Here is a 20,798-nt window from a genome sequence, read left to right on the forward strand (position 1 = left end):
TGTCTCATAAGCCCAAGCCCCACCCTCCAGAGCCCCAGAAAGTGCCAACCACTCCCCCTGACCAGCCCGGGAAGGCAGAGCCTCCCCCCGGATGCCCTCTCATTTCAGCTACCTCCTCTCTCCCACCATAGCTTTACATCCAAGGTCTCAGAAGGCCAACACATGGGCTCTGTTGTCACATCTCCAGGTCAGATCTTTCCTACAGATTCAGATTACTTCATTTCGGAATCAGTTCTTTTTTATTTTTCATTTAGTACAAGAAAGTCTTGGTGACAGACGCATTTGTCTACATGTCATCAAACGTGGGCTAGCGGCACACAGGAGAGAAGGCTGGATGGAATTGTCTGTCAGGGCTTTGTTTCCCTTCTTACATCAACAACAATCCATGTATTTGAACTGAGTTTTTCAAGAGCTTAGGAAACATAGGGACTGGAGTTTTATGACCAAAGCCCATGTCTGTTCTCTTAATCATAGAACAGCTGCCAGCTAGGCACAGTGGGGTCACCAGGTCACCGAGTGGCAAGCCTAGAAGCCTGGGTGCTATGGAGGCTGTGTGCCCGGGGCCCTCCATTTCTCTGGATGGGCCTCAATTTTTTAGCTGCTTTTAGAGATGCTGCTGCTGCTGCTGGGTGGTCTAAATTTAGGTGTCTCAAAGGGCCCTTCCCAAAACAGGCGTGTTCACTGCAAAGAATCACAGCCCTGTGGATACAGAGAGCCTGAGCACTTATTCCCAGGCCTGAGGCCACGTAAAAGTGTCTGACCCTCCTCCAGTCCCCCTACCCTCCATGGTTTGAAAAGAAGGAAAAAATGGGAAGGGAGGAAAGGGAAGGCATAAAACTTCTAGAAAAATCTTTGACTTTTTAAATCTGTGTGCTGAGTAAATATTTATAGGTGGGAAGAAAAGAGGGTCAACAGTGTCCCCAAGCGTTTTAGCTTTTCTTCCTGCATCCTGGCTCAAGAGCCAGTGGAAGACAGCGGGAGTGGCATTCCATCAGGAACTGCTGGCCAAGGGGAGGGGTGAGGTCATCTGGCAGCTGATATGGTAAGGAATCCAGGGCATCCCTGCAGAGGAGGTTGACAAGGCCAGGAACCTGCTCCCTAAGTCCTATGACCTCAAGTCCCTCCAGGAGGCCAGTGGTGTGGACCCAACAGTGCTGAGGAATTATTAACACCCACCTGTCTGTCCTCCCCTACTGCAGTCCAGCCTGAGCCCAGCTTGGGAGATGAGTGTTAAAGAGCCGGTCTAATGAGGTCGGTTCTCTGCTGCTATTACAGCTCTGGAAGTACCTGTTGCGTGTGTACGGAAGCAGTTCTGGGCCCAAAGAAGAACAAGACCCTGCAATGTCTGAATGGGAGGAGACTGTACCCTCACCCCTTCCGGGAGAAGACCAGGAGCCCCCTGACTCTCAGTTCAGGCTCTTCTCTACCACACCCGAATTTCCACTTTAACCTGACTGAGACACAAGATCGATGGGACTAGAGGGATCGAAGCCATCTCACCCATACCAATTCACACCAAGACAGCATCAATTCACACTGCACCAATTCACACCAATTCAAATCAAGATGTATCAGTACACACTTTTAAGAGGACGCCTACCTTGGCCACTGAGAGGTCGATTGGCTTTGACACTATTTGCAGCTTGAGCATCAATGGGACTGGAGGCAGGATTACTTCTTCCTTTATCAATTCATCCTCCACATCCTCTGAAAGAAGGATCATGTGAGCCCCTTGTTATGACCCATGGAGAACAGAGTAAGAAATCATTTGGGGTGCCTGGGCAGCTCAGTCGGCCAAGTGTCTGACTCTTGGTTTCAGCTCAGGTCATGATTTTGAGGTCATGGGCTCAAGCCCCACATCAGGCTCCACACTCAGCAGGAGTCTGCTTGCTCCCCCTCTGTCTCCCCCAGCTCTCTAAATAATAAATAAATAAATAAAATCTTAAAAGAAAAAAAAAGAATCATTTAACACCAAGGACATGGATGCATTTGAATGAAAGGAGGGCTTCCCTATCATCCACCTGCCTCTCCCCTTTGGGGCTTCCAGGTTTTCACCAGAGGGAAAAAAGGCAGAGCGAGGGCATTTGCTCCTTGTCACAGCCTGGTGCTGATCCACAGCACCAGGATTCCGCTAGAAAGTTCTGCCTGTGGACATGCAGTGAAACAAGAGCCTAGGGCTGAGGCCATGGAATCAGGCCCAGGAGAACCTCAGTCAGACAGCTTTCTTACAAAACGTGGGCATTCTGCACAAACCGATACCCCAGGCCAACATGAAGAGGGAGGGATTGGGAAAGAAAATGCCACCATTCCTGAGAAAACAATAGTAACAGATTATCACTGTCCTGGCTTTCACTTACCAACCACTCATGTTTGAGCATCTAAGTCCTGTAACAGCCCCATCTACAGATGAGAACTGAGCTCAGAGAAGTAAAAGGACCGGCCTGACATCACACAGACGGAAAAGTGGCAGAGACAGGATCAAACCCAGGCCAATGTCTAATCGTTCTGCCATTCTGCCAGCCGGACCTCCCTGGACCTCCAGCCAGAAGGGACACTGAGTCAAATGCCACATACAGTCTTTCTACAGCTGGAGCAATGGGGGCCCGGAGAGGGTCACAGCACGGTGTTGGCAGCCCCAGCCTGTGCCTTCCCAGCTGGCTGAGCCTCCCTCCCCACACTGTACCCACGGCCGCAGCATTTATTGGAACACTCAGGAAGGACCCAAGTGAAAACAATCCGAGGTAATTACTCTGGCAAAGCCGAGCAGACGAGTCTCCAGAGAGCCTGTTGAATGTGTTTTTTGCTCATTTTCCCAAGATGAAACGTTTATTTGAAAAGTACGCTACACTGCATAGAAATCAACATTGCCTCCCGTAATTCTGTACATCGGGGACATGGTATTGTCCCTGCCTCACACCTTCTGGAGATGCTATCCAAAAGCCAACGTGTCCCTAGGACACATTCCTTATATCCTATTCTACAGTCTCCTTTTTTCCCCTGGGGGAGGACCAGGCACAGGATGAGGCCAACCCCCAGAGTACCAGTCCACTGAAAAGAAAACCATTCCACCTTTAGGCTGAACAAAATGTAAAAGTAAGTCTGGAATTGAAATGAGAATCTGAATTTAAATGAGAAATCTTAGTTAGGACTTCTGAAAAAGTCACCCTGTGACCGTGACCTTATAAAAGTACCCTGAAGAAACAACCCGATAGACGTTCCCTCAGCAACGTGCATGGGTCTTAAAAACACGGTGCTGGGCAGAGAAAGCAAGAATGCAAATGACATAGCAGAAGGCAACACGATTGACAGCCATGGCAAATACATACACACAAAACCCACGGCACATTTTGCAAGAACACACACAAGCAAACACACCGACTAAATGCTCGGGAATGGTGGCTTGAGGAGAGGAAGGTCATGAGAGTGTGAGGGTGGGGCTACAGGGAAATGAAAGAGAGGCAAGAGGAGGGGGGATGAGGAGAAAGAGGAAGAGGAAGGTGGAGAAGGGAAGGGAGCAAGAAGGGAGGTAAAGAGAAGGAGGCCGATGGGCAGGCTTTGTAAAGACCGATACTGAGCATGTTCCCTGGAGGAACAGAGATGTGTGATGAATTCAACCCTGGGGGCAGCTGAGGCCCAGAACAGAAGGGAAGAGTAACCTGAGTGACTCTACCAGGCCATGAGGGCTCTCTGCAATGCCCCAGTCCAGACTGTTTCCTGGAGGAACCCAAGGGGCAGTATTTAAGCCTATTTGGAGGCTTCTGTTTAGTCTGAGCTTGTCAGGGAGGGAACCGGGGCCAAAACGTGCTCTGATCGGGGCTCCATGAAGTCAATCTAAGAATGAAAGCTGGGGGCCCCGGGGACGCAGACCGGGTGGAGCCCCCCCAAGAGGAAGCAGCCATCCTTGACTGCTGCCAGGAGGAAGTTGGCCCCTGTGCAGGGATCTGGTTCGGGACCACATAGCAGGCCTTGGGCCCAGATGTGGTGGGACCGCCATGCGAAGGAAAAACAAAGCACTCCAGAATGACATGTTGGCCAAGCAGACAAAACCATCTGCAAATGCCGGTGGTTTGAGGATGCTATTTTTAAGGCCCTGGTATAAGTGTCTGGTTGAAAAAAAGGCAAGGGAGCTTGTCTCCCATACCATTTTATTCACCCTTTGGAGGAAAACATATAGTAAAACATAATAGAGGGCTATACACATCCTTCCCACTGACTGCAGATATCTTCCCCGGAAGTGCCCTCAACACCCCAGACTCAGGAATCTCAGCAGAGCACTCCTCCAGTCTTCAGTTCCAATAAAAGATTCTCAGAATGTCCCCAGCCCTCCTCCAGGGACCCAAGCTGAGACCTCTGCCCCGTCTCACACACCACGGGGATCCAGCCTCCAGATCATTCTACCCCTAGGTTGTCTCACACCTTGCCCACCCTCACTCCCACCACTATTCCAGGAATATGTCATTCTTTTTCTGGCTGTTCACTGAGCACTTCATTGGGCGTCCATGATGGGCCCAGGGTTGTTTGGGACAGTGGGAGAGTGGAGGTCCAAAGATGTGTAAAACACCACCCTTGCCTTCAAGGAGCTCACTGCCTAGAGGAAGACACAGAGCCCCAAGCAAATAGTATAACGTGAGTACTAAAACAGAGATTGTGGGGGGGTTTTAAGAGCAGAGGAGGAGAGGCAAATAGTTCTGCCTTAGAGGGTCAGAGACGCTTTCCATCAGAGCTAACTGTTGGAGCAGGGTCTTGAAACACCCAGAGGATTTTGCCAGACAGAACAGGGAACCAATCACACTCTTCTAGATTAGTCCAAGAGCCCCCTTACTGGTCTTCCAACATCTAGGCCCTTACCTCTACAATCTGTCCTCCACACATACCTAGAGTGAGCCCTAAACCCACAGAACTGCACACATTACTCACCAGCACAGAATCTTCAAGGGCTCTTTACGGACTAATGATTTACAGTCAAGCTTGTTAGCGCAGCACTCAAGGTCATCCTGGCCCTGCCACACCTTCGTTCCCAGCCTCGGCTCCCCCTAACCCCACACCTTCCCCTATGGGCTAGTCACCTCAAGCGAATCACTCTTTCTCACACTCCATGCCTTGCCCCCACAAGGCTTGTTGCCCATCTCTACTCGGCAAGACCTCCTCAACCTTCAGAGCCCAGGCTAAATACCTCTTCCCTATGGAAACTTCTGGAACCCACCACAGAACTCGGCTTACACATCTCTTGAAGCAGTGATGCACTGAGAACCATCCTCTAAATTTATGTGTTGTATCAGCAGACACCTCCCTTCCTCTGTCCCACCCAGCCGAGCCCTTCAAAAAAGCAAGGCCTCTTTTAATTCACCTTGATATACTTTCAACAGCCTCATCTATGCCCCGGCAAGTAATTGCTAATGAAAGTTTGCTGAGCTGAACCAAAGGAAAATGAATTGGGGTAGGGAAGAAAATGCTGGTCCTCTAACCAAATTTTATTCCCTGTCTCTGCCTTACCCCAAAGCTTCTCCTTCCCTTTCTCTTGATGACTGGTTTCTGTGATCTTCTACCTTTTATTTCCTTCCCCTTTTCTAAATCATTAGCTGAGTCACTAGCCAAGCGGCTGCCTCCCTCTGGAAAACACACACTTCAAACAAGTGGGTTCTGAGAGAATTGCTAAAAGCCTTCCTTCCAACAGAAGCCCTCTGGGTTCTGAAGGCCAGGAAGTGCTTCGTTTTCTGTCCAGACAGGAGTGGCTCTCACTGGAAAATCTCGAAGTGCAGTGCTTTACAGAAAGGTTTCAGAGGCCGGTGCGTGCTGGCTCTGGACTTCTGTGTTGCCGTGTGTGGGACTGTCCCTTTCTGAGCCGGCCAGGCCATCCTGACCGGCCACCATTGCAGCTCTATGGAACTGTTCCCTCTGAAGTGAGCTGAGCAGAACAAACCAACCCCTGCCTCATTCAGACAGAGGCCCCAGCCTTTCAACTCCATCAAAGCAAACTTGGGCTGCACATCTCACATGAGTAACTTCTAAAGATCACGTGGCTCTTTTTCCTTCCTCTTAAAAGGGGTGCTTGAAAGGAGAGGAAAAGTGTCTGAACGGCCTGGCAGGTAGATTGCTGGCTTCCGGAAGAAGAGCAAATGTCCACGGCACTCAGGCCTCATCCTTTCAAGTCTGGGCGCTGCATCACCGTCATCTGTTCTACTACTGCTTTGTCAAGCCCCGCAAACACAGCCATCTTCGGGGCTGAGAGAATCACAGAGAGGGGAGACAAAAGACGGCTTCAAAACTAAAGAGTTCCAGAAGAACATGTTCTCTGTCTTGATGAGGGAGAGCGCTGACATTGATGTACTCGTGTGTGAGACTGCATGGAGCTGAGTGTACACTTAGAGTGTACACTTACACACTTCATGCTATCTTGTGCCTCCATGATACATTGATCAGGTTTTTTTCAAGGATGATCTACCCCAGGCAGAGCTGTCTTCTGGAGACCTTTGTAGGTTCAGAATAGCCCTAAAAGAGTCTCTAAATGCACAAGAGGGTCCTCTGCACTCCCCCAACCCCCACCCCCAACCAGTGTGGGTCCAGAAATGCCCAGATGTGTTATAAAATTTCTCGAAGACAGGAAGACGGAAGGCAGAAGACGAGAGCCACCACGAAGAGAGAAGTCTTGTCTACTCCCTGGGCCAGCCTCTCCTTCCTAAGGGCAGGTGGGAGGAAAGGCGCCCCCAGACCCCTACCACCTTCCAGACGGAGCAAACAGAGCCCTGAGGACCCTGCCAGGCAGAACAGAGAGACAGCGGCAACACCTACCAAGTTGGAGGACACTCAGTTCGCCATCAGCCTTGTTGGACGCTGGCAACTGATTTTTCCTAGAACAAAAGAAAATGTCAATGTACCAGAGGAAAACGACACCGAGATACAAGCAGCAGAGAAGAATGCGGGGAGCAGTGGATGGGGGTTCAGGGGATGGTTCTCTCCAGCGCCCCCGCCATTCAGGCCTGCCTCACATAGTCACTCTCCCTCTCTGCGTCATGGGTGCCTTCACCGGATGGGACCAAATGGCCAAATTGCAAGGTGCCTTGCAATTCTGTGTTCTCACAGACACACACACAGATGCACACCAGTCAATGCAGAAAACCCCATAGTCTGATGCTTGCCAAGAACCAAATGCAAATGTATCTTGCTGATGTCACTGTGAGACAGCTAGAAAACATACACGCACACACGCACGCACACAGGTACATGCGTGTGCGAATCAAGTGCTTGTCATCACTATGCAGATTTTTTTTCAGCATGTCTCTGTTTTCTTTTTCGTTTCTCTTCTCCCAGTTTTCTTATAAAGCCATCAGCAGCCATGTCTAAGAAACCTCTAAAATGCACCAAAAATCTGTCCTGGGAGTCTGATTTGTAAGTTCAGGTATGTACATGTGGAGCTTTCCCAACAGGGCCCACCTGTATTTCAGCTCTCTTTAGATATTTTTTTTCCCCTCCACCATGCATCAATCTGGAAAATCTTTTTTTTTTTTTAAAGAATGCATTAAGAATAACAATATTACATCACTCTCTGAAAACCCATTTACTATGTTAAAAAATGACAGCCCTTTTGAACATGGCATTGAAATATATTTTCCTCCAACATCATTGCAGGGTAAGATATGATTGAAGTAACAATCGTAATCTTGCTGTGCTACATTCTATTGAATTGGCTTCCTCCTGAAGATGTATGAAGGGGTGTGAGTGGAGGATCACGGAGGACGCACGGTACCAGATCTGGGCACACATACTGCTTCGGACTCCAAGTTTCTTGCTCTGGCCCAGAGTGCTGGAACACAGAGCACCTTCCCCCACCCTCCCAGGCAGGCCTAATCACCCCCTCACCGGGGTCAAGCCCATGTTCTTCAACTCAAAATCACAAAATTCCTACGTCTCTATGCTACCAGGGTTAGACAGGCGTTCTCTTGGGGACTGGTGAAAGAACACGCTGGAAAGCAGATCTAAGGCCTGGGGGGTGCATGAGAAGGAGGTGAAGGAGGAGGCAGTACAGATGCTGGGTCACAGCCACGGCAATGAGAAGCTATACCTTCACCAGAAGTTTCTGTCCCCGTACCCCTCCCACCGCCACTGGCTCTGCCTCTAAAGGCTGAGGACCTGAGACCCACCTCTATCTGTCCCTTCTGTCACTATTCCATCTGGAGACGAAGGCCAGATACCTCCCTGTTTCTGAACAGTGAGTATTGAAGCACGGTGCTAAGGGCCTCTAACATCTGCTTTGAAACATCCACGCAGGGAACAGCAGGAGCAAAGGCATCTCTGGAACATCCCAAAGGAAAGAGCACCTCTCTTGCACCTGTCTCCGCTCTCTGCCTCTTGGTCTCTCACCCAGATCACTGGAATAGCCAGCCTCCTCGCTGGTTTCCCGACCCCAGTGTGATGCCCCACCCCATGCCGGCCCCCCACGTCTTCACAGGGATGTCAAAACCATCTTTTTAAAAAACAAAACTGACTGTGCCACAACCTGGCTGAAGTTCTTCAAGGGTTTGCCATCATCACCACCCCCAACAATAATATTTATAAAAACGACAGCAGTACAAACAGCAAATACTCGCTGACTCCTTTGGCTGCTCCAGACACTGTGCTGAGTGCCTTGTAGGCAGCAAAAGCCACCTGCTTCTTGGGGCAGACTTAGGAAGGAGCTGTTGCGCTGAGCCTCACGGAGATCCAGGATTGCTCCCAGGACATAGTAAGTGAGTGGCGGCACAGGAATCTGAAGCCAGGCAATGACCCCAGAGACAAAGGCGGCAACCACCATATACATGGCTTCCTTGAAAAATAAAATCCAGGATGGGGCACCTGGCTGGCTTAGTCAGTGCGGCATGCAACTCTTGATCACAGAGTTGTGCGTTCCAGCCCCATGTTGGGTGTAGAGATTACTTAAAAATAAAAAAGTAAATAAGCAAAATAAAAGAAAATCCAGGCCCATTATGGTACCCTATGGGCTTCCCCTGAGCTGGCCACCTACTGCCCCAGCCCCCACTCTCTCTGCACCCTCACGCTGCATGCACATTCCCTGCATGCTGAGCTCCCCAACCTCAGCCTCTATACCTCTTCCTAAGTCCTTCAACTGGGGTAGAATGTCCTTCAGCAAACTCGCACTCATCCTCTACAGGTATGCCACTTCCATCTCACCTCCACACGTGCATTCATTCATTTCCTCCCCCACTCATCCAGCAAACACGTGGCTGTAATCTGGCAGGCCCACCTCCCTGCCCAAGGGAGACCCAGGCATACAAAATGAACAGACATAAATTGCAGTTTGATGTGGTACGGTTGGCTAAATGATGGCCTCCAAAGCTATCCTGTGAATGGTACCGTATATGGCAGAAAGGACTCTGTAGATTGAACTAAGGAAAGGATCTTAGGATGAAAGAGGGTATCCTGGATTACCCAAGGGGGAGCAATATAATTGCAAGTGTTCTTGAGAAGGGAAGCCCAGGGAGACTGGACACGGAAGAGGAGAGGTGTGTGGTGCCGGGAGTAGAGGTTGGAGGGATGCACTTTGAAGGTGGAGGAAGGACCACAAGTCAAGGAGTGGGGTGGCCATGAGAAGCTCAGATACTCCCCTGGGGTCCCCAGGGGGAATGACCCTGCCGACACCTTGACTTAAGTCCAGTGGAACTGACTTCAGACCCTGATCATCCAGAACAGTGAGAGAATACATTCATGTTGCTTTGAGCCACTAAGTTGGTGGGAATTCGTGACATCAGCCGTGGGATTCTACATACGGTGAGAGAACTCACAAGGAGGGACGAAGCATCATAGATTCTCTTGGTCACCTCTGTACCCTGCGTGCCCAGCACGCGGCCAGTGCTCCATAAACAGATGCTGAGTACCAGAGTGACCTTTACAAAAGCTAGGTGACTCACACAAGGTCCCACAACTTAGAAGGGCCAGAGCCAGAACTCAAACCCGGGCTGCTGGTTCCAATGGCTCTATTACATTCCTTCTTCTATTTTATGCTTCCTTCCCCTGCCCAGAACCCTCCATGGCTTCCTGTGGTCCACGGGACAAAATCCAAACCTCCCAGTGGTCCTCTTGGCTCCTGAGGGCAAAGCCTCAGGGCACGTGGGTGGCTGAGAGCCACAGCGAGAGGGTGGAGATGATGTTCTTGCCACATAGAGTACAGAGGGGCCTGTCCCGGGTCATGGGACTTCCACCCAGAGCCCACTCAGCCGCAGAAGCCCAGCTCAGATGCCTTGTGCCTGTTTCCCATAGATCTCATCACCAGAGGAGACTTCAATTATGCTCACACTTAGGGAATGTGCTTATTGTTCCTTTCATGTGTCCCTTTGTGGCATGAGCATTACAAAGTTTAAAAGGTCAGTTTAAAAGCATGTTCTTGCCTTTGAGTGAAAACTATTATGGAAAACAATGACAACAAGATAAATTAAGGATTCAAAACACTTTTGATGGTGCAGATAACGCAGAGACATGTGTCATAGTGGACATCCAGTAAATCCACGGGAGCTGGGCCGTAGACACCCAGTTTGCCTGCCATGTCTGAGGTCACCAGTTCCCACCCATACTCCCTTTTGTGGTCCCAGGGAAGAAGCCAGGGCCAGGGCACTGTGGATATCTGGGGCTCCATGGGGTCAGGACTCAATCCCGGATAACCGAATCTTGGCTGGGGTCGGGGGGAAGGGCTATTCAGAGACCTAAGTTCTCGTCCCTTTTCTCCCAACCCCTGCATGCCCTTGGGCAAGTCAGCTCCCGGCTGTGGGCCCAAGGTGCCTCACCTGTACCTCGGGGGAAGCCTGGGCAAGCTCATCACTGTGTGTCTGGGCCACACTAGTTTTGAAGATGCTTTCCTGCTTATATAGCCCCACACTCCAAATGGTTCACTAGCTCTTAACACAAAAAGACAAGGAGATGCTCCTTCTTCAATGTTTGGCACTAGATACTTGACTGAATTAGTTTCAGAGTATGAAAGAAAGGTGTCCCACAGGAATAAAGATATTGACCACTTACTATATATTCTATTTGATGGCAACTCAGAACCCAGTGTGAATGGAGTCCAAACTGACCCCACTCATGTGGCACAAGAATCCAGACTATGACACAAAATTTTCCCAAGACAGGCAGAGCCCAGCACACCCAACTAAAGCAATGTAAAATTATCCAGAGCAGCACTTCGACAACGCAAGTTGCACAAGATTCCCCAGGAGAGAGAAAGAGAGATTTTTTGAAGTGCCACTGAAAATATGCTCAAAACAAAGAGCTAGTAAGTATATGAGAAAATCATGCACCACAAGTGAAAGCCAGGTGACATAACCAAAAGGACTCCCAGGAACTTGAGATAATAGAACAACAATCTAAGAGAGGCTGTAATTAGAGTAGGGAAACTTTTTTAATATGAATGGACATCATTAGAAAATAAACAGATGTTATTAAAGAAAAAAAGAATGGGCAGTTTTGAAAAGTACATACTGTCATAGAAATTAAAAAAAAAACTCATGGACATAGAAGGATGGTGATTCTAACATATGAAACATATGTTAAACCCCATGAGCCTGCTGCTGGGGGTGGGGAGTGGACAGGATGGGTCAGGGAAAGTTCTCTGTAGGACGCCATCGACTGAATCATAAATGTAAAAGGAATGAGAAAATGATAAAAATTAGATAATCATCATTTTATAAACTCCTAATACAGGAAAAGATTATTAATAGATGTTAAAACCAGCGGCTGAAACATTCTTGAGGAACAGAATATTCATGTAGTCTAAAAGTTACCAATTTCTCATTACTGGCAAAAGGCAAAGTTCCCTTTATAACGATGGACAGTTGACCAAGTGTCTGCCTTTGGCTCAGGTCACGATCCCAGGGTCCTAGGATCGAGCCCCACCTTGGGCTCCCTGTTCAGTGGGGCATCTGCTTGTCCCTCTCCCTCTGCCCCTCCCCCTGATCTCTTTCTCTCTCTCTCAAATAAATAAATAAAATCTTTTAAAAATGTGTGTGTGTTACAAATATATATTATTCTTTATGTGGGGAGGAGAGAAGAAAAGCAAGAATGAAAAAACAAAGTGTGACAAAATCCTAGAACTGCTGAGCATACGTAAAGATGGCACGGGCGTTCATTTTTCTGTTCTTCCAAACTTTCTGTAGGTTAGCTCTGCTTTAACATTGTGGGGGTTGGGAGGAGACTTGGGGTAAGCTTTAACAGGAGCTAGGATACAACGAAGAGCTAATAAATTACTAGGAGCTATCAGATGACATGACCTGGAATGCAACTCAGCCCCAAGTGAGAAAATATGTGAAAGAGCAAAGAAGAGATGTGGAGGGGAAATCTTTCATTCCAGTGCCTATCGAAAAGGAGTTCCAGAAGGAAAAATAAAGAGGGTGTGAGAAAGGAGACTATAGAAAAGATAATGGCCAACAACTCAGCAGACATGAACCCTCACAGAAACCTAAGAAGCTTCAAACGGCACACGTGGAAATCATTGCACACCTAGACATGTCATCTTGAAATGACACATTAATGAGAGAGCATTAATGACAAGGAGAAAAATCTTAGCAGAAAGGCAGAGTATCTATAAACGAAAATTACTTTAACAAAAGACATCGTTAGTATTCAAACTAGTAAAGGTAAGGTCAAAATGAAGACATTTTCAGACAAAGACTGAAAAAGATCACCATCACAGACCTTCCCTGAAGAAACCACTCACGGACTTACTTTAGCAAGAAGGAAAGTGAACCCAGGAGAAAAGAGCAGGACTGAGGCAATGACGAGAAAAGAAATCTGGAAGCATGTAGATAAACCTAAATGAGAGCTGATGATAGAAAAAATAACAATAGCAACTAATTAGGGGGTAGTTCAAAACACAGGGATAATACTAGATGGTGATTATACACAGGAAATGTGGGAACAGGAAATGAGCAGCTGAAGCTTTCTAAAATCCTTGTATTTTTTGAGGGGGCAGAGAGACTGATTAAACTGAAACTTTAAGTCAATTATGATCAAAAAAAATTTAAGAGTAACTGCTAAAATAGTCAAAGCATCAACTATAATGTCCAAATCAGAGAGCCCTAGAAGAAAAAATAAACACCCACTCGATTCACAGGAAAGTGCTGCTGTGGAAAACAGTTTGGCGGTTCCTCAAAAACGTGGACTATCGAATCACCATACCATCCTGCAATTCCACTCCTGGGTATGTACCCCAAAGAAGTGAACACAGGGACACAAGTTCATAGCAGCACTCTTCCCGAGAGACGAAAGGTAAAAACAACTCACGTGTCCACCAGCGAATGAGAGGATACACAAAACACGGTATATTCGTGCAATGCGATATTATTCCACCATAAAATGGAATGAAGCGTTGACATGTGCTTCATTGTGATGAAGATGTGATGAACCACAAAACCATGACATGGAGGGAAAGAAGCCAGAGACCAAGGTCACGTACGGCATGATTCTTTTTATGTGAAACACCGCAGTTTGTGGGTTTCTAGGGATGAGGGGATGGGAGGAATGGGGAGAAACTGCTTGGTTGGAAGAGATTTTACTCTGAAGAGAAGGAAATGCTTTGGAAGTACACAGTGGTGGTTATGCAACCCTGTGAATGTGCTTAAATGACACCAAATCACTCACTTGAAAATGGTTAATTTAAAAAAAAAAAAAAAAAGGAAGGAAAAGAAGAGGTAAGAGGAAATAAAGAAAAAGCATATGGGAAAATGAAAGTACAGAATACAGGGGCACCTGGATGGCTTAGTCATTAAGCGTCTGTCTTCGGCTCATGATCCCAGGGTCCCAGGGTTCTGGGATAGAGCCCCATGTCGGGCTCCCTGCTCAGCGGGAAGCCTGCTTCTCCCTCTCCCACTCCCCCTGCTTGTGTTCCCTCTCTCATGGTGTCTCTATCAAATAAATAAAATCTTAAAAAAAAAAAAAGTACAGAATACAGACGAATTCAAGTACATCAGTAAATAATAAAAGCAAACAAATTCAACTTGCCAGTTAAAAGACAAGAAACCCAAACTGATTTTTCTTAATTTGCAATATGAAGTTTCATAAGGCATGTGACACAAAAGATGAACTGTACCACATGGGAGAAAAGAGATCTCTTGTGGCCTACCCAATGTAGTTAATATTGTATCATCAGATTAAAAATAGACTTTGGAATAAAAAGCATTATTAGTGGTAAACCTACTTGTCATAGAACAACAAAAGGGAACAATGCAACAGGAGAATTTGGCCATATCGAACCTCTATAAAATGGGGTTCCTAACAGTCCTACCTCAAAAGCTTATGGTGAGCATTACATAGGTCAATCCAACAAGTGCTAAGAATAGCGCCTGAACAGAATTGCTCCATGTTCGCTGATGTAAGGATTATGGTGGTTACGAGACTTTGTGGCACCCTGATCCAAACAGCTGAACTAATCAATACAAGTCCAAAAATATGAAATAAAATAACAAACAAATGCGTCGGCCATGAGTGTGAAAACAATCATAGCCGAGCAGTGGTGCAAGAATATTTTAACACTAGAGACTCTGATAATGGAATTCACACCAGCAGAGGGGACAAATGGAAGATAATCTCAATAGATGCAGCAAAAACATTTGATAAAAAAATACTCAGGTGCACTTTAAAAATGAAAACTTTAGCAAGTTCCAAGAGACAAGAAGGGTTTTGCTTTACTTGATATATATATACTTCAACCTGACAGAACATGCCAGCGCTGAAGGGAACATCCCAGTTGGAGGCAGGAGCCCAGGAGGCTGTCCTAGCCCACGAAACTCGGACTCTTCTGGAAACACACTAGAGGCAGTGCTCCAAGACAAGTGAAACTGACGAGTGGGGCCAGGTTTCCCAGTGCAGGTTCAGCACTCTTGCTACTTCCTGGCCTCTAACAGACCCTCCTTTTGGAATGAACAACAGGGCTGGATGGCAACGAAGCAGAGAGTTGCTCCATTGTCAGGGGACATAGAGGAATTGGACAGACAAGCCACAGGGCTGGCTCGCGCTGAAGAAGACTGGCATTGCTTTGAGTTGTAACTGCCCTGAGTCTCAGCTTCTCTTTCACCAGAATTGTCTTTGGAGGGTCAGAACATGGAGTGATTAAAGGCTTCAGCCCTTCCCCCCACCGCAGGAACTTCCTGGACATGCGGGGGTGGGGAGTGGGTAGCAAGTCCTTAGGAGGCACCCTCGCAGGAGCAGCTGTGTCCCATTCTTTTCCTCAGGGGGACGTCCCATAGCCCCGTGCTTAAAGGCTCTCCTTAACTTCAGGAGGAATAAGCCTTGACAAGGCAGATCCCTAAGGGCAAGCTGATGTAAAAAGAACCTTTCTAAAAAGTCTTAGTTCTCCACAGAAGAAAAGATTCTTTTCACTTTCCTGCTATTTCTCTTCAGCTTCCTACAGTGGTTCAGCAAGTGTCCCCAGATAAAGGTACAGAAAGGGAATGGTGGCAATTTAGGCTGGGAAGAGGCTTGGGAGTCACCAGGCATAACCTCAGTTTGACAGATGAGGAAACTGAGTCTGGGGAGGGGAAGGGGCACCTCGGGTGTCCTCACCTCGCAGCTGCTTGGCCCTGTGGGATCCATGTCCCAACCCCAGGGAAGCACTCTATATCCCTGGGCAGCCCAATCGACAGGCATTTTTAAAGTGAAGCCTAGAGAACACGAGGCCTCGTTCAAGGTCGGGCTGTTGGGAAGTCATCTCATGCACTATCACAACATTTAACCAAATCTCAGTTTCATACCCAGCAGCTTCCAGTGCTCGAACGGTTGACCTTCAACATATAATAGCAATCCTTTTTTTTTTCTTTTTCCTCTTTCTTTTCTTTTTTCTTAAGGATGTGGAAAACTTGACTAGAATTGCCTGGTCTGACATTTCCTGTGAGAAAGCATTCTGCTTGGAATACTGTGAAAGCGATCTGCCTTAACAATTCAATCCAAATAAATTATCTTCCTGAACCCAGTGAAAACACCTAATTGGGAACTGGGCTGCACACCCAAGTCTCTCTCATCCGGGTCCATGATGACGAAGGTTGGAGCAAGATAGGGATCGCCCAGTGAGGACAGATTTGGGGGAAGGGGAGGGGACACTGATGGCCCTGTATCCTCCTGGAAAAGCCATCGGCTCAGCCTGTCTAGCTGGAGAGAACACACGTACTCCCGCCTCCCGGACCATTGTTCTTTTGGGCTGATGATTTCTCAGCTTAACTATCTTTCCGTATGCGCCCTTCCCCACAGGCTTTGGCACGCACCCTTGAGGAGAAGTGTGTGGAGCCAGAGCAATATCTGAAACCAAGTCCAACATTTCTCTTTCCTTGAGTCAGGCCGGATTCTGGCACATTCCAGGAACAGAGAAGAAATTTACTCAGTTACCAGGACATCAGACTGGGAGGGTTCCTTCAAGGGCACACAATTCACAAAACAAAACTGTACTAGGTGTGACCTTCCCTCGCATTATTCTCCCCTTCTCTTGGTTGGCACAAGGTCTTAGTATACAACTGGTATTTAATGGATGCTCTCTCTGAAAGCTGAGAAGTTCTCAGAGTTCACCTAGATGTGGCTCATCCATCTGGAAGGACTGGAAAGCCAGAAACAGAATGTTAGGCTCCAGACTCTCATCTCCGTTCATTTTCATCTACTGGATGTGGGAAGCACGGATTGTTCTTCCTTCTGACCTGAACGAAGCATTAAGACAGGTTGGCTGCTCTTTCCTTCAAGCTGCTAACAGGTTCTGTGGCTCTCCCAGTTCCTATCTCCCTGCCCTTTCCACAGGCTCCACTTCCCCGGGTGTGGCTGAGCTCTGCTCCACGAGGAGACTGGTGCAGAGAGGGAGGTGTTGCTCAACAGCCAGGGAAAAGGTGCATAGAGCTGATATTTCTCCAGGGAAAGAAAAACATCCTCTTGAAGGAAAGTGTCATCCGTGGAGTAGATCTCGGGAGTGTGGCCAAATCCACTGAACCATTCATTCACCTGAGCTATGCAGTTCACCAAGCAGGATGTTGCTACCCCATGGTCTCCTTGGCCTTGCCTCCTCCCCTCTGCCCACCAGCTCGTGGCTGCATAGCTCAGCCGAGCCCAAGCACCATGCAACACTGGCTGAGCCCAAAGACTAGGGCCAGAGTGAGAGAGACAAGACATGGTGCCTGGCCCATGTCACAGGGCCTCCCGGTTTGAGCCCCAGGCTACATCCCCAGCAAGTGGGATCACAAGCCCGCCTCTCAGCATGGGAGTGAGGACCCAATGGCATGGCTCTCCCAGAGACAAAGAGTAGCCGTGGCCCTGCCCTCCCCGAGGCTGGTATGAGAACCCAGGATGGAAAGGATTGCTAAAGTCACACTTGGAGTTATAAAAGGGAAGGTTCTGACATGCTGTCTGAAAGACATTACGTAAGAGTTGCCACCGGTTTCCACGGTGAACTGGAAAGCTGTGTGCAGATGTTTACTTAGCTGCTAGGAGAAGCTGCTTTGGGGCACTACCCTGCTCTGTTACTATCCTAATAAAAGCCAACACATCCAGGGAAGGAGCTGTCCCAACGAGAGGGGTCAACTTTCTCAGAGTCCCATTAAGCAGTGAAATCCACCTGGGTTCTGTTTGTTTAAATACGCCAAAATGTGGCTTAAAACAAATGCTGGGATGAAATACATCCATTTTGCACACACAACACTCTCCCCTGCATAAGCAGTGATAAAAGAACCATGAGCCACTGGGCTGAGACAACACTGTCTGGATGCGTTAACTTCTTATCAATCTTAAAGTAGAGAAATTTGGGTTCATTTACTTTTAGAGAAGATGACAAGGTCTATACTTCGATAACACTTACTTTTGTAGCTCACGTCTTGCCCCACAGTGGTCCTAGTTGGACAGTCACCTTCCCTGTTAAATAACCATTGTCCTTCCTGTGACATTCTAAGGGTTCTAAGTGTTCTCTAGTCTTGTCCTTAGGGTAATAATTATTTATCTGGGTATCTACATCTACCTCACCTAGCACTTGCAAACCATCGTTCTCAGCTTAAATCTCACTAAAGGCCTGTATGGGAAGCAAGCATTTTTACAAATGCGGACAGAGAGGCTCAGAAACTTGGAAATGGTCCAAAACAAACCAGTCCACAACACACAGGCCCATGGTGAAGTGAGGAAAATACAGTGCATCGTTCACATGGACTGATGTGTTAATTTTAAACACTGCAATTTTATTTCAAGATTCTATCTGTATTTAAGTTTATGAAATTGGGTCTTAATGGTCTTACTTAGCTAGAAAATCAACAGCAGCAGCAACAAGCTGAACAGCTTGGGATTCACGGTGGAGTTAACAGGGCCCAAGCATCTGGGGCCCTCACTTGGACAGCCCCCTTCCAAGAGGCCCAAGCAATGTGTTGGCATGGTCTTCTGTTTTTGTAAAATTTGCAAAAATGTGATACCTTTATATCCTTTGTCTTAAAGAGGCCACTAAAACTGTGTAGGTTTCAGGCCTTCCCTCCCTGGAGCTGAACCAAGTTGGTCCCCCAGGGTTTTGTTTTTTGTTTTTGCGTGATTTTTTTTTTTTTTTTTTTTTTTTTTTTTGCTGACCTATGAACTCCCAGTAACCCACTGTGCCAGATGCCTGACACAAAGTCTCCTTGGGCCCAGAGACCCTGTCACTGTCTTGCCCAGTGGATACAGAGGGAGGCCCGGCCAAGACTAGTTCTTGCAACATCTTTTTCTTCCACCCCATGTTGCCCTATTACGCGAAAGGAATCTTCAGGAAATTTTGACCTACTCCAAAAGCAGAGAGAACAGGTCGTTGTCTGGAAATTTCTTAGAAAAAAGAGAAAGAAACTGTTGCTTTAAAACCAAGTTAGCGTTGCTAACTTCGAGCATTACACCACTCACACACATAAGACCAGAGAGCTGAGGAATTTCCATGGGTGGGCCAGCCCCAACTCAGGACAAGCACACCCTGAGCTAAAATTAGATGTGTCCCTGAGCCAGTTAGGCAGCCTCCCTGTGCCTCTTCTGGCAGCCAGCCGTTTTCACTTGAAATGAGGTGTGAGGGTCTCTGGGTACCAACCCGTGTGGGTCCCCTCCCTTCGCGCCCCTGGAGTTACCCCCTCTGCATCTAATGAGAGTTCCCAGCTATTCGGCACAGATGGCTCCTGAGCAGGGAGCCCCCCAGCAGGTCGGGATATTTAGTGGGGAGCTAGGATGCTGCTCAAAGGTAGGGAATCTACGTAGGAACTTTCTACAAGCCCTAAAGCAGGGGAACACAGGGCCCACCTCACACAGAAGTCAGGAAATGGGGACTTCGAATTTTAGCAATTCCTTCCCAGTTCCTGAAGAGGTAACGAATTCATGTGAGTCTGTAAGCGCACTCTCTTTTCTACTTAATAGAGAAACTTTTGCAGAAGTGGAATGAAGCCCTTTGGCAAGGCTCTGGCTTCTCTGGTTTCTGAGGATCTGAATCCAAATAACACAAAACGAGACCAAAAGCTCAGGCCCTCCGAAACCCCCCCGAGTCCCCGCTGCTCCAGGTTGCACCCCTCTGCCACCGTCACCTGTCCCCGGTGGGGTGGGCGTGCAGGAGCCAACAGATGGCAGCCCCTTCGGGATTGTGTGGGCGAGAAATGGCCCCAGCAACGCAGCCAACAGGAAGAGCTTTGACCAAAGGTATCTGAAGCTTTTTCCAGAACAAATATAAAAACCATGTGAAGCGGCTGGACCCACGTCAGGCAGTCTCCTGTTGGAAATGTCACGTTGAGCCTCACGATGTGGGTGTAATCAAAGGATTGGAGGTTCCAAGAAAACATCCAGGGGGTCGGCAGAGGGAAGACACAGCCAGCTTGTACTGCCAGGCTGTGGGTGTACAGATTCCTGTCCAAGTAGTATGAGAAGGGGAGGGTGGATCTGGGGAGACAGGGCTGGAATCACCACCGAGACAACAATGGAACAGTCTGCTTTCTGGGCATCTGGACTGTAACCATGAACTACTGTTTCTGTCATAGCCACTGGGAGGTTCCTTGGGAGTCAAAGGGCCTGAGGAGGCCCACAGGTGACAGGGAAGGGGACCACCACACCACTCCAGGCATGCCAGAGTGCTCCCTAGCTGCTTCTTGGGCTGGCCTTGTGTTTTATATCATCACCTCCCCCAGATGCCAACCCTAGTGATATACTATGACCTTGTTACACTTCTTTAGGATCTTTACTGAGAGACAAATGACAGATTCTATTGACTATTCATTTTTCCTAATTTTCCTATGTGCATTTTCCATTTTTATTCTGAAAAATATTGACCCAACAGGAAAACTGAAGTAGCACAATGAACATCAGTAGACCATTCACTTAACAGAGACAAATCAACATTCACCATATTTGCTTCCCCTCCTCCCTCTCTCCCTTCCTCCTCCCTCGAAACACATGCATACACACAGAAACACACAATTTTTTTTTTTTTCTGCTGAACCATCTGAAAGTAAGTTGAAGAGATTAGAACGTCATCCCTAAAGAGTCCAGCCTGAATCTCCTAAGAACAAGGACAGTCTCCTACAAACCCATGGGGTTTGTGTGCATGAGGACACTTTTTCAAACAAGAATCCTCGTTTAGGCTCTCCCACGTCCCAGCATCTGGTAAGTGTACCTTTTGGAGTTCTTTTCTTTAAAAAGATGGATAAATTCATCATAATGTCTTTCTTTATTAAGTGGGCCAGTGCTGCTTTTGGTTTTTTTTTTTTTTTTCATTCTCATATCTCACTCTTTATTGTTATTATTTATTATTATTTATTCTTTTTTTTTTAATTTTTTATTTTTTATAAACATATATTTTTATCCCCAGGGGTACAGGT

The 20,798-nt window shown here is 47.6% G+C and overlaps 1 protein-coding gene across 10 annotated transcripts in view; it reads right to left on the reverse strand.

Moving 5' to 3' along the window:
* MINDY4 (MINDY lysine 48 deubiquitinase 4) overlaps positions 1 to 20,798 on the reverse strand; it is a 122,084-nt gene that overhangs the window by 65,025 nt on the left and 36,261 nt on the right. For all 10 annotated transcript variants that reach the window (XR_009403778.1, XR_009403777.1, XR_009403776.1 and 7 more), the window contains exons 6-7: positions 6,790 to 6,848; positions 1,601 to 1,707 (exon numbers count right to left, since the gene is read on the reverse strand). Coding sequence is in view for 6 of the 10 variants with exons in the window: in XM_059396631.1 (XP_059252614.1) it covers positions 1,601 to 1,707; positions 6,790 to 6,848 (166 nt within the window). In the remaining 4 variants the exon portion in view is untranslated. The remainder of the gene's footprint in view (positions 1 to 1,600; positions 1,708 to 6,789; positions 6,849 to 20,798) is intronic.

Source organism: Mustela nigripes, chromosome 4 (assembly GCF_022355385.1).
Source record: "Mustela nigripes isolate SB6536 chromosome 4, MUSNIG.SB6536, whole genome shotgun sequence".
Classification (NCBI taxonomy): Eukaryota; Metazoa; Chordata; class Mammalia; order Carnivora; family Mustelidae; genus Mustela; species Mustela nigripes.